Below are 12,610 nucleotides of genomic sequence, written 5' to 3'. Positions count from 1 at the left end.
CATCTATGAGTTACATAATACTGATTCAGCTCTCTGGGGGATGCCTAATTCTGTTGCTATCCCACACTTTGTCTATTATTCTCTGCATTTCAATCAATTTCCTTTTGTGATTCATGAACATTCTGGCAAATATTCAAACCTTTTCTGCTTGTACTGAATCTGCAGTGGCCCAGTCATAAGCCAAACCTGCTTTGCACTAAGCACTATAAATAAGAGTGGCTTTCCATGAGTATTGGTAGTTAACCTTTGAGGAAAACATACTCAAACAGATTACAAACATGATTTCGTCAGTATTTATTATTTAATTTTAATTCATTTCATCTGAATTGTGTGTGGATATGCTACTCACTCAGCTGGGTTTTAGCAATATGATATTTACGCCAATATATTTCTCACACAATGAAACCTAGCTTGCTTTCTGATTTACATGAAGGTAAAACAAAGAGGCTTCATACAGCTCTGCGAATTTCCTGCTATGCAAGACAATCCACACTTAACCACTCAGCTTGAGTTTGCAGGCAGCCTGTTCTGGCAAAGCTTTTCAAATGGAAACCAATAAAACTGAAAAATAATGTTTAGGGGTTTTTATATTTCATTTTGTTTGTTTCGTTTTTTGCCATGTTGAAAGAACATTCCATCCTCACTTCAGACTAAGAGTGCAATCCAAAAAAGCATTTACTTGAAAATAAGCTCCACACTCTACAGCTGTAGTCACCCACTTTGGAGCTGTATGAATTATTTCACTGAAAGAGCTGTAGGTTTGCACATTGCAAGGAAAGCAGCATACTTAAATATCTCTTGCTATTGTAAACAAAAGCATTGGTGCTGAGCAGCTGAAAAACTTCTCAGAGGGGGTAATTTGGAGAACAGACGCTTCTGAGAAGGATGTTAAACATACTTTTGAAGTTCTTGGGAGGAAAAAGAGTGTCAGGGTGCTCTTGAGTAAAATGCTGGTGGAATTTATCTTGATGTTGCCTTCATATTGGGGCAGTACAGACCGCCCCTTTTCACACTGGATTGGGGCCAGGGCAGCTTCACCAGCAGACCTGCAGCCCCAATCCGGCATTTTCCAAGCCATGGAGAAGCAGCAAAATGCTGCTTCTCCATGGCCCAGAAAAGGGGTGTCCTTGTGGCTTCATGCCCTCAGACACCCTGGCCCTACAGAAAAGAGGGGCAGAGGAAAGGGGCAACCCCTTTCTCCCCTGCATCATTGGCACAACCGTGCAGTTGCCGCACCAATGATGCATGTGCCAAAAATGAGCTCCAAAATAGAGCTCCTTTCCACGCTGCTGGTAAGGTGCCATAAACTCCCTCTAGCGGCGGCGTGATGTGTCCTGTGCAACCGTGTGGGTGGGACTGCATAATCATGGCGGAGCCCACACGTAGTAGGGTTAGGGAGCATGCAGTTGCTGTGCACTCCCTAACCCTACTATTGGCCCCATGATGGTGCTTCCTGGTCATCTGCCTTGGGCCACTGTTACCTTCAACATGTAATATATTCTTGTGTAACATTTTGATATCATTTGTCATCTCTTGCCTCCTTTAATAAGAAAGCTCAGAAGATCTCAGTGGCAGTACTTATGAGAGGAAATAGACATTCTTTCAGGTGGGAAAAAAACTAAGAAAAGCGGTGAAAAAAATAGCAAACACTGCCATGAAGAGCAGGAATATTCTGGCTCATTCACACAACTGGATTATTGGGGAGATTTGATGATGCAATACCAAATCAAAGTTCCCACTATGTATACCCTGACTGAATCTCTCAGTGGCAGTTTAACCCTGATGAAGTTCACATTACCATTTGTATCGATTTAAAACAGAGCCACCATTTTGATCATTCTTGGATTTTTCTAAAAAAACTGTCACTCAAATTATGCCTATCTAGGTCATACTGTTTGGGAGAATCAGCCTCAAAGGATGGTGATTGCAAGCCCCTCTGAAGAAACCTTGCCAAGAAGAAGATTTTCATACGTGCCTGCATCACTGCTAAAATGTCCCTGAAATGTCGCTCAAAGGTGGAGGAAGTACACATATCTGGAAGCCAGGCGCGCTTGCTCAATTGTCAGGGAATTGTCGCTCCCTCCTTTGCATCCCTGAATCATTCCTGCAGAGTGGATTTCCTATGAATGCAAAGTTTGCGTCCATAAGAAATCCGCTCCCCTTGCGATGATTCAGGGACGCAAAGGAGGGAGTGATGATTCTCTGACAACTGAACAAGCGCGCCTGGCTTCCAGACATCCGTGCTTCCTCCACCTGTGAGAGACGTTTCAGGGACGTTTTAGCAGTATTGCAGGCAGGTATGAAAATCTTCTATGTCCTGGGATAGATTAGCCTTGGGGGAATTCATACTCTCTCAGCCTTGGAGGATGGCAATGGCAAGCCCCTCTGAAGAAACCTTGCCAAGTAACTCCCGGGGATAGGTTAGCTTTGAAGCAAGTTACACTCTCTCATCCAAGAAACCTCCACAGGTTTAAATGCAGGGTATAAATGGAATGTGTGTAAGAGCTTTGTTTGCACCAACTTGGGAGCAGAGTCTGTTGTGGTCTTATTTCTGAGGAAAGAGAGAAAAACGACCCCTAGCCCCCACCCTATTGATAGGTTTTTTAAAAAATGTCAATCAAATCATGATCACCTTTGTCATACCGATGATACCATTTTTTAAAGGTGCTGTCTACTACATACACACAATAGCAAAGATGTGCATAAGTGTTTTTTTAAAAGTACACCACTAATGATGTTCCCTGGAGAACCCTCTCCCTGGCTTTGGCTGGCAGGGAGAGAGCAAAGGAGTGGGCATGATCCACCCCCTGCACAGTAACCCCTCCCTTCCTGTGCTCCGAACTGAACTGAAAGCAAGTTCTCTTTGGCATCTGGTAAAAAAAGACCGGTTCTTTTGAAAAGATGTGCTGAAATCCCCATTTCCAAAAGAACCAGGTTAAAGGGGACTTCTGCCACTGCTCCCCCCCCTTCAGAAGTCAGGTTGGGGAAAACGGGTGCAAGTGTGAATGACCCCCTTTTAAACCAGTTTGCAAACCAGTTTATAACATAGTGTGGACAACCCCCATATTTCAACTGAATATTGACCATTAAGCTTGAGTTCAAATTTCACCTTATCCATGTCTCACTATACAGTCTTATCTAAAGCACCTTCTTACAGTTTTCCCCCACCTACACTTCCACAGTAACATAAGGTTATACTATATAATATGAAGATAAATATACCAATCTATTTTATGGAACTGTTATAATGTGACTGGGGAAAAAAGTGAAGTACAATTGTACTTTAATGAACATTCTTTCTGAGTGTTCAAAGTCTTTAACAAACGGTATTGTTGATATTAATATTGTTAATATTGTAATTTAATAATATCTGACAACAAAAGGAAAAGAAGACAAGTACATACTTATTATTTAGTTCTCGTATGTCAGATGGCTTGAATCCCCACTTCTTTGCCAGTTTCTCTTGTTCATCAGCTGGTTCCAAAAATGCAATCTAAAGAAGGTGGAAAAGGATAAGTTATTCCTATGTATATTAATAAAGACATATTTTAAGTCCTTATTTTGCAAGACAAAATGATTCATACTATCACTCCTTTCCACCTACTTCCAAGGAAGCTGTTCCAGTCCTGTTCTAAACCTGTGTCTGGCACTGTAATGGACTGGATGAGGGCAAGCAAATTGAAGCTTAAACCACACAAGACAGAGGTGCTCTTGGTCAGTTGAAAGACAGATCCGGGAATAGGTATTCAGTCTATGTTAGCAGGGTTACACTCCCCCTGAAAACAAAGGTTCACAGTTTGGGGGTACTCTGGATTCAGCACTGAGCCTTGAGGCCCAAGTATCAGCAGTGACCAGGAGTGCTTTTGCACAGCTAAAATTAGTGCACCAACCAAGCCCATTCCTGGAAAAGTCAGATTTGGCCACGGTGGCACATGCCTTGGTTACATCTCTTTTGGATTACTGTGATGTGCTCTATGTGGGGCTTTTGAAAAGTGTTCAGAATCTTCAGTTGGCCCAAAGAGCTGCAGCCAGGGTGTTAGCTTGAGCTGGCTACAGGGAGCATAGAACTCCCATTTTGCAACAGCTCCATTGGCTGCCGGCCCGTTTATGGGCACAATTTAAAGTACTGGTTTTGAACTATAAAGCCCTATACTACTTGGGTCCTAGCTATTTAAAGGACCATATTTCCCTGTATGAGCCTATTGCGGTTTTAAGATAATCTGGAGAGGCCCTCCTCTCTGTCCTATCACCTTTGCAGGCTCCTTTGGTGACCCTTCTCTGTGGCTGCTCCCAGGCTCTGGAATTCCCTCCCCAGAGAGGCCAGGCTGATCTCATCCTTGCTCTTCTTCAGGCAGCAAGTTAAAATATTTTTGTGCCATCAGGCTTTTACAAACTGTTGAGGTTGACTGCTTAATGCTGTGTGGTGCTTGTTTTAAAGTTTTTTAAGAGTCTGTATATAGATTTTAATTTTTATTGTTTTAATGCATTTAGTATTGTTAATTGTTTTAATATATGGTTGTTTACTTGTATTTTTTTATACTTTCATTTAACTTTTGTAGTATTTTTAATCTGTATTGTTTTAAAATGTTGTTAGTCACCTTGAGTCCCATTATTGTGAGAAAGGCAGGATATAAGTGAATATAATAATAGTAGTAGTAATAATAAAGCATTATAATAGTGTAGTGTGATAGGGTGTCATAGTGGGTAGACGGTGGTTGAAACAGTGTGTTCTGCTATCTGCATGCAGCCTGAAGGGCCCCAAATCATGAAGCCCCCCCAATTCCCTAACCTCATTTCTTTAAAAAAAAATTGATGATTTTTCACCCAAATGGGTTCATAATGTTACTTAATGCAATGCACAATACTGTAACATAATTGCCCCCATAACCCCCTCAGCACCCCACATACCTTTAAAATGTTTTTTTAATGGCCAAAGATGAAATGAAGGAATATGACATCATTTCTAGATCCAGCCCTTGGAAGGGGTGGAGGAGATAAAAATGGTCCTCACCCTCTCCATAGATGCCTTCCCTAGACTAGACAGTCACAACTGTTTTTTGTCCCACTGTTTTCAGTTAATCTACTCTAAGTATGACAAAGTCTGAATCAAAACTCATTTATTTTAAACTGGTTGTTGTTGGTGTGTGCCTTCAAGTAGTTTCTGACTTATGGCAATCTTAAAGTGAACCTATCACAAGGCTTTCATGGCAAGTTTCATCAGAGAAAGTTTGCCATTACCTTCTCTGAGGCTGAGAGCATGCTACTTGCCCAAGTCACCCAGTAGGTTTACATGGCAGAGCCAGGATTTGAACCCTGATCTCCACAGTGACATAGTCCAACACTGAAACCACTATGCCATGTTGGTCTCTTCTAAAACAGTGAGTGATTTCATCTTTACAAGAAACTGGGCCTTTGTTTTAGTTCACTTTATTTTGTAATATACAAATATATTTACATTTATAAATAGATTCCAGATTTTAAAATCCTTATCTGCTTGACTGATCTAATTTTTAATGTCTTCTAAAGCTCGCAGTATCCCCCTCATCCTGCCCTGTGCGACCTTTGATTCACTAAGATTGCAATAACATAAAAACATTATACACCTGGAATTAAGTTTCACGAAACAATGTGAAGCTTTCTGCTGAGTAGACAGAAATAGCAAGTAGCTGATGGAACTTACTCCCAAGTAAGTGTGTATAGTTCTGTAGCTTAAATCTTAGTTCTAACTAATTAAATGTTTTCCAGTGTATCCAGTAGTATTAAAATGTATACATTTGTTCCTGATCAGATTAACAGAAACTGTGGAATTATCTATTAACATTTCATATTAAGCAAAAGTTTTATTTATTATATGACTATTGTTATTATTGTCATGGTTTTGGTTCATATAGCCACATTATTCAGTTCCTTAACAGAGACATATGCTTGATAACCCAGATCTTCTGATGAGTAATAAATGAAATGCTGCAGAGATACCAAAGTCAAACTGCAAGTAGAATGACTAATACTGCTTAGTGAATACAAACTAGCTCACTAAGATTAAGCAGAAAGAAGACAAACATGTCATACAACACCAGATGGCTAGTGTTGAAAGCAAACTTGTTGTCATGGAAGATGAGATGCCTATATAATATTCATAGCCAGGCACTTTGAAATACCTCTGTTCTGCAGTAGCAAAAAATGCAATAGCATGTTCTTCATACCATTTAAAAGAAATGCATTGTATAGCAGTGAAGAGAGAACATGGAGTTACTAAAAATAAATTGTGAAAGGTTAGGCTTCAATCAGGAGCAGTTTTTCTTCTTCTTTTGAATACCACCCCCTTTTAATTAACAATCTACTGAACAGAGTGATGAAGAAAGGGGTCAGTTTGCACATGTATGGCCATCATCATTTGATCACCTGGTACCTCACAGTTGAAGGTTTGAACTGGCTCTACTATGATTTGTGTACATAATTTGATGTACAGTGGTCTCTCTGCATTCGCTGGGGTTGGGGCGAAGGACCCCAATCATTGTGGAAAAACTGCAAATAAAAAAACACTATTCCTTTTACCTGAGAAAACACATCTCTAGCAATGCTCCAAGTCCTCCAGTGTAACTCTATGGTCAACATCTGCCAGACATTGATCATAGAATCATGTTGGTGGGCCTACAAAGAGAAAAGTTTTCTATAGGAACGTCTAGGTTCTCCAGCACAACTCTATGGTCAACTTCCAGCAGAATTGCGCTGGAGGACCTAAAGATTCCTAGAGATAACATATTAATCAAATCTGCAAAAGTCAAAGCCACAAATGTGGAAGGCCAACTGTAATAATGATGCAACTGTAATAATGACATATGAAATTGGTAATGTTTGAACCATCTGTATGTTCACATCTTCCTGTGACAGCATGGTAATACAGGTGGGTTTCAACTAGTCCAAAGATTGTCAAACTCTAACATATAAGCCAGATCATCTGACATGTTTCTCCAAGCAAGATCAATAAGCCAAAGATAAATTAATGATAAATCACTTGCCATGCATATGTGTTATGGACACAAAGGGAAGCTTACCTCAAATTGTGGGATCAGGGATGAGGCTGGGAAATCATGGGCTTTAAGGTATGGACTTTACAGGGCTGCAAGTTAAATAAGCAGATTATATTGGTGATGAAAAAGTCCAGCCTCATAAATAATTATTTATTAGGGATGTTTGAAGATGATATTGAAAAGAAATTTGAAAAAAAAAATGTTTCATATGAAACGATAGCTAGACTGGTATATGCCCAGGAATGGAAATCAGAAAGTTTCCCAGATAGCATAGAATGGATGACAAAATTATATGATATAATGGAAATGGATAAATTGACTCAATTAATGAGAAGCAACTCATTGGGAAAGTTTAACAAAGAATGGGAGATGGTAATTGGTTTTTTAAAAGGAGGACCATGGCTGTGATAGCTTTTCACAAAAATAGATATGAGATAGCATACACACACACACACACACACACAGAGGTTTGATGAATATAAAAATGGAACATAAGATAGAGGTATAAGAAGGATATAGTTATATGATAGTTATATGGTAGTTTGGTTACAAAGAACAATAGTAGTTGAGTACTGAATAAAAAATAATAGTAGTTGAGTACGGAAAGAAAGATACATATTAGGTAAAAATACAGTTTAAGAAACAAGATTTAATTTTAATAGTGAAGAAGTTGGAATAGAAGAGTAAAGAATTAAAGAAAAGGAGAGGTAAAGATTGTAAGACTGGAAGCATGAAGAATGTTTGAAAAAAGTAGAAGAGGGTTTGAATAAATGAAAGAAAGTGTGAGGAAATTGGTAAAGGAAAGAGTAAGTGGATAGGTGTATGGAGTGGGTAGATGTATGGATTGGAGAGGGGGAAAGAAGGAAAAAGGGGAATGGAATACAGAGGGAATGGTATTATGAAAGAGATAATATGTATGGAATGTATATGTATATGGAAATAAATTTGAGCATAGGAGAATCTAGAGATTGTAAATGAAGACACCAACAAGAGTGTATGTTTTAAATGTTTTATTTTTGCTTGTAAAATTTAATAAACATTATTTGGACACCGAAAAATTCCAGCCTCACAAAAAGTGTTGGGAAGGGAAGAAATGTGGGAGTGAGATGGAAAATATTGGAGAAGGGACAGAGAAGCCTGTGTTTTTCATGCAGACACAAATACTGCTGAGCATTTATGTCTCTACTCCATTATCTGAAGAATCTTATAAGGATCCACTAATGGAGAGCAATGAATGAAGTGGTGTGCAATAATAATATGCACATGTGAAATTATTGTAAGACATTCTACTAGACATGGAAACCGATGGCTTCCATGTCAATGGGGTAATGAATCTGTTCCAAATTTAGATTAAAACTTTGAAGGCCTTACCCACTGTGCTGAAGCCTAACCCCCAAAATTTAGTCCCTTGCAGAAGTATTCATACATACCCTTGGCTTTTCCATTTTTTTAGTTACGATCTTGAAATGAAATTGATTTGGCATTGTTACCAATCGTTCCATACAAGATACTCAACTCTGTGAAGTTGCCAAGTATTTTACTGTGGCTCAGAAGGGACTGTAAGGTAAGCACCATGGATAGATTCTTCAAAACACATGGTGAAATCAAACTAAAATCCGGATTGGATCCACAATCCCACTAACATGGAAGCCGCCAGAACCTTCATGTTCCCAACTTTGCAAAGCATAGTGGCTAACTTTACACACAAATCTCAGTGGATAACTTTATATACAAAAAGGTAACACCAGCTCAATTCCAGACAGCCCAAATAAAAAACGCTCCCCATACTTTTCAAAGGTTTGCCAAATCCTCATGGGAGCTCACTGCCTAATAGCAATACTGGCAAGCTAATAGTTGGGGAAAATGCCAATTTATATTGTTAGTTGGTTCAAATATTTGTTTGAGAGAAGTTAAAAGGCAGACATAGGATCAATCCATTCACTGATGAAGGTACAAGTTGTTCTTTAATTGTGCAAAGGAAAGTACAAGGTCTGTCAAGAAGCAAAACAACACAATACCTAAATTACAGATGGGTACTTTATTCTTTAACACATACCTCACAATCCCACCACATTTACTTGGAAGGAAGTCCTACTGGTTTTAATAGCCCTGCTAAGTGAGCGTGCTTTGGATTTCTACTTGTTAAAGCCATTTTTTCTCTTTGTGTCCAGCCCCAGGAATTAAGAGACAACAACCCTGGAGTTAATAAGAGCACAATTTTATTTAATCAAATTAAAGCAATTGCTGCAGAGTAGTTGTTATTGTTAACTTTTACTATTCCTCCCACACTGTTAGTAAACTCTCTGGGCTGAGATGCCAATTCCTCTGTAGATGCCAGTTCTTTAGTCACCTCCTGCCCACTTTCTGGGTGAGCTCCACCCTGGCACCAAGCCCAGACATGGTTGCAATGACTGTTCACCACATTTCGTGTGAAGGGATGAGGGAGGCCTGCATCAGTTGCTAACACCCTAGCAATTATTAGCTTTCTGCTGGGTGAATCAAACATGCTCAAAGGGGATTCCTCTCCTTGTTCCTTCAAGCCCACTGGCCTGAGAGGCTGTCTTAGGGAAGCCCCCTTCACCCTCTACTTGATATTTTGGAGTTCTTAGTTGCATTCCAACTGTCCATGTTCGGTTCATGTCAGCTTGTGACCAGGATGACCTTTTAAATTACCAGTTATGTACCGTTGCAATGTAGTACAAATATATAACTCAGTTGGAAGAACTATGTTTTTAAAAATCCTGCTTATGCTTGAAATAATCAACTAGGAAAAAAGAAAAGTGGATAGATATGTAAAAGTGGATAGATATGTAGTTGTGCCAAATCAACTTCAAAAGGTGGACTTTTTGCCCTTTACATCTAATCAGGATCTATCTCCCTCTGATCAGTCCACATAAAGAGGATGCTGTCAGCTGCTGATGCTATCTTGCCACCTGCTCCCTTTGGCAAGCCAGAAAACTGCCATGTGCAGTTGCCTGTTACCCCAGGGATTGGCTACAAGAAGTACCAAAAGAGCAAAAAGAAACAGTCATTAGGGACTTCTCTCATGAATCAAATTCTAGGTAGAAAACTTGACAGCATGTCCAGCAGGGATGAGAAATGGCTGCCTAAACTATCAGAATTTAAGAAGCACCCAACCATTTAGGAAAACAGACAGTGAGGGGAAAAGAGAATTGCAAGACAAGATCTGAGGAAGAATTAAACACATCCATTTCCCCATTATCTTTTTCAGTTTCAGCCCCTCCTCCTTTTCTAAAGATACAGTGAAAATAAACCCTCAGTGAGGAAAAGCAGTCCAGTCCCCTAACCCAGCATACAAAATATGTACAATGGGAGCATGGAAATCAGTGTTTGCCTAAGGCAGTGATGTTCAAACTCTGGGCCTCCAGGTTTTTGGAGTTCAGCTCCCAGCATCCCAGACCATTGGCCAAAGTGGCTGAGATTTCTGGGAGCTGAAGTCCCAAAACACCTGTGTTTTGGACATCGCTGGCCTAATGCATCTATAGTCTGAGTTGCTCCTCCCAGAGTTAGTGCTGTGAAAGATAGATATGTTGATCAGAAGGGTCAGGGGGAGGAGGGTTCATTTTTTAAAAATTCATATGAACTTTTCAAAACCAGATTTCTCCTCTTCTTTTCCCCTATACTCCAAACATCTGATCATAGTCCCCTGATCAGCAAATAAATGTGTCAGAGGTTCATTTTCAAAAGAGAGCGGAGGAGGAAGATCTAGCAGCTATTAAAGCATAACCATCAGGTTGCAGGATCTTTGCCAAATGATCACCTTCTCATGCACCACCTTTTAAATTTTGTTTTTCTTGCACTGTCAGGCTGCACACACACCTCCTAAGATGGTTCTAGTCCCAACCCAACCTGTTACTTAACCCTCCTCTGATTCAATAGAGAGAATATGATACAATTGTGTAAGAAACCTCCTTTGCAATTGTGGCAGAAATAGCATTAAACAGGAGTGTGACAAAGATGAACAGATCTAAGGGTCTGTAGAATCAAGGGACACAAAGCAGGTACTGTTGCTATGCCAAACATTTTCCTTTATTAGTCACTGCAATCATGCCGTCTCCACACATACTTCAAAGGGTATGAGTATGTACAATAACACACTGCATTAATCCTTTAACTCTATAGTTTCCAATAAAACTGGGGCATGCAATTACATATCTTGTTAATTGAGACTATAATTTTAAAATACATGTTACTTTTATTGTTCAGATGGCCAAAGATAGGGTGAGAAAGCCAAAATGGCAACATCTGGAAGCTTGGGAAAATGTTGTGTTTAATGGCTGGGAAAAAAATTCTTGCAGATTTGCCTAGTTAGCTATTCAAAAACTTGAGTAGTAAACAGAGAGATGGTGAAAAGAGAAATTGTGAAATGGAAAACAGCTTTTTGCAGCACTTTACATACAGTAGAAAATAACATTAAATTTAGTGTTTATGTTACTGTTTAGAATTAGAACCATGTAGGAGAAGTGAACAGGGGCGGGTTACAGACTGCCCGTTTGGGGCGGCCTGTAACCGGCCCTTTCCCCGCTGTATCGGGGCCTCAGCTGCCACACAGCAACCTCTGAGGCCCCGATCCGCCGCTTTCCAGGCCGTGGGGAAGCGTCTTTTGCCGCTTCCCCGTGGCCTGGAAAGGGTCCTTGGGGCTTCATGCCCCAAGGACACCCAATGGCGGCAGGAAGGAGGAGAAAGGGACCGCTTGGCTCCTTTCTCCCTTGTGTCGCTGGCACAGCCATCTAAAGGCTGCACCAGTGACGCAAACCGTGGAAAGGGCACTCCAGGTGCCCTCATGCGGCGCAACAACATCACAACTGCACTGCCTCGTTTGGAGGTGGTGTGGTGGTGACGTAGTCATGGCGGTGCCCATCTGCATAGGGCACGCCATTTTGTACGGACTGGGTCCGTACTAGGGTTAGGGGTGTCAAGAAGTAGCGCTCCTTTCTAACTCTAGTATGTGCTCGTCACGTACTAGGGTGCCCGTTTGTAACGGGCCAGAGAATAGAAATCTTGTCCCTCTTGCTATTTTAAATGGCCTGTTGAAATAATGTCTTCTGGAGGTAAATGTACCTTTTTGTTTCATGGCCATATGTTCTCTGAGTTCTTTAAAAGAAGAACTTCTGTTGAACCTTCTCAATCCATTCTAACCCTTATAGGAATAGGAGATAATCCTAGAATGTGATTATCTGGAGCTACAGATAAAATCAGTCTATGGCTAAGAATTAATATCACAGCAATCATAATTTTACACTTCAGACTTTCACATGAAAAGGAGATGTGTTAAGAAAATTGCTAGCCACTTCTGCACCAATTTTCATATTAAATGTGCTAAACCAACACAAATTATCTCTGCACAAGCTCCAGTATCTGAAACACATGCAGCCATTATATATGTGAACCAATGCCCAGGTGCATCTAAACCATGCACAGATCACTTCCAGCAGTAAACGCCTATTCACTCCTTCACTCAAACATCTACTATTCTTTATCCAAAGTCTTCCACTATTTTCACTGTCTTCTTCTGCTGCAGAGACATTCACACACTGGGACTTCATTTAATGACCCAA

At 40.2% G+C, this 12,610-nt stretch overlaps 1 protein-coding gene across 1 annotated transcript in view; it reads right to left on the bottom strand.

Moving 5' to 3' along the window:
• GDA (guanine deaminase) overlaps positions 1 to 12,610 on the bottom strand; it is a 49,368-nt gene that overhangs the window by 32,127 nt on the left and 4,631 nt on the right. Inside the window, exon 2 of the mRNA XM_042449152.1 lies at positions 3,405 to 3,493. Within this exon, the coding sequence (XP_042305086.1) occupies positions 3,405 to 3,493 (89 nt within the window). The remainder of the gene's footprint in view (positions 1 to 3,404; positions 3,494 to 12,610) is intronic.

This window comes from Sceloporus undulatus, chromosome 2, assembly GCF_019175285.1.
Source record: "Sceloporus undulatus isolate JIND9_A2432 ecotype Alabama chromosome 2, SceUnd_v1.1, whole genome shotgun sequence".
Taxonomy (NCBI): Eukaryota; Metazoa; Chordata; class Lepidosauria; order Squamata; family Phrynosomatidae; genus Sceloporus; species Sceloporus undulatus.
The sequence above is the reverse complement of the archived record's forward strand: the minus strand, read 5'-3'. Positions and strand labels throughout refer to the sequence as shown.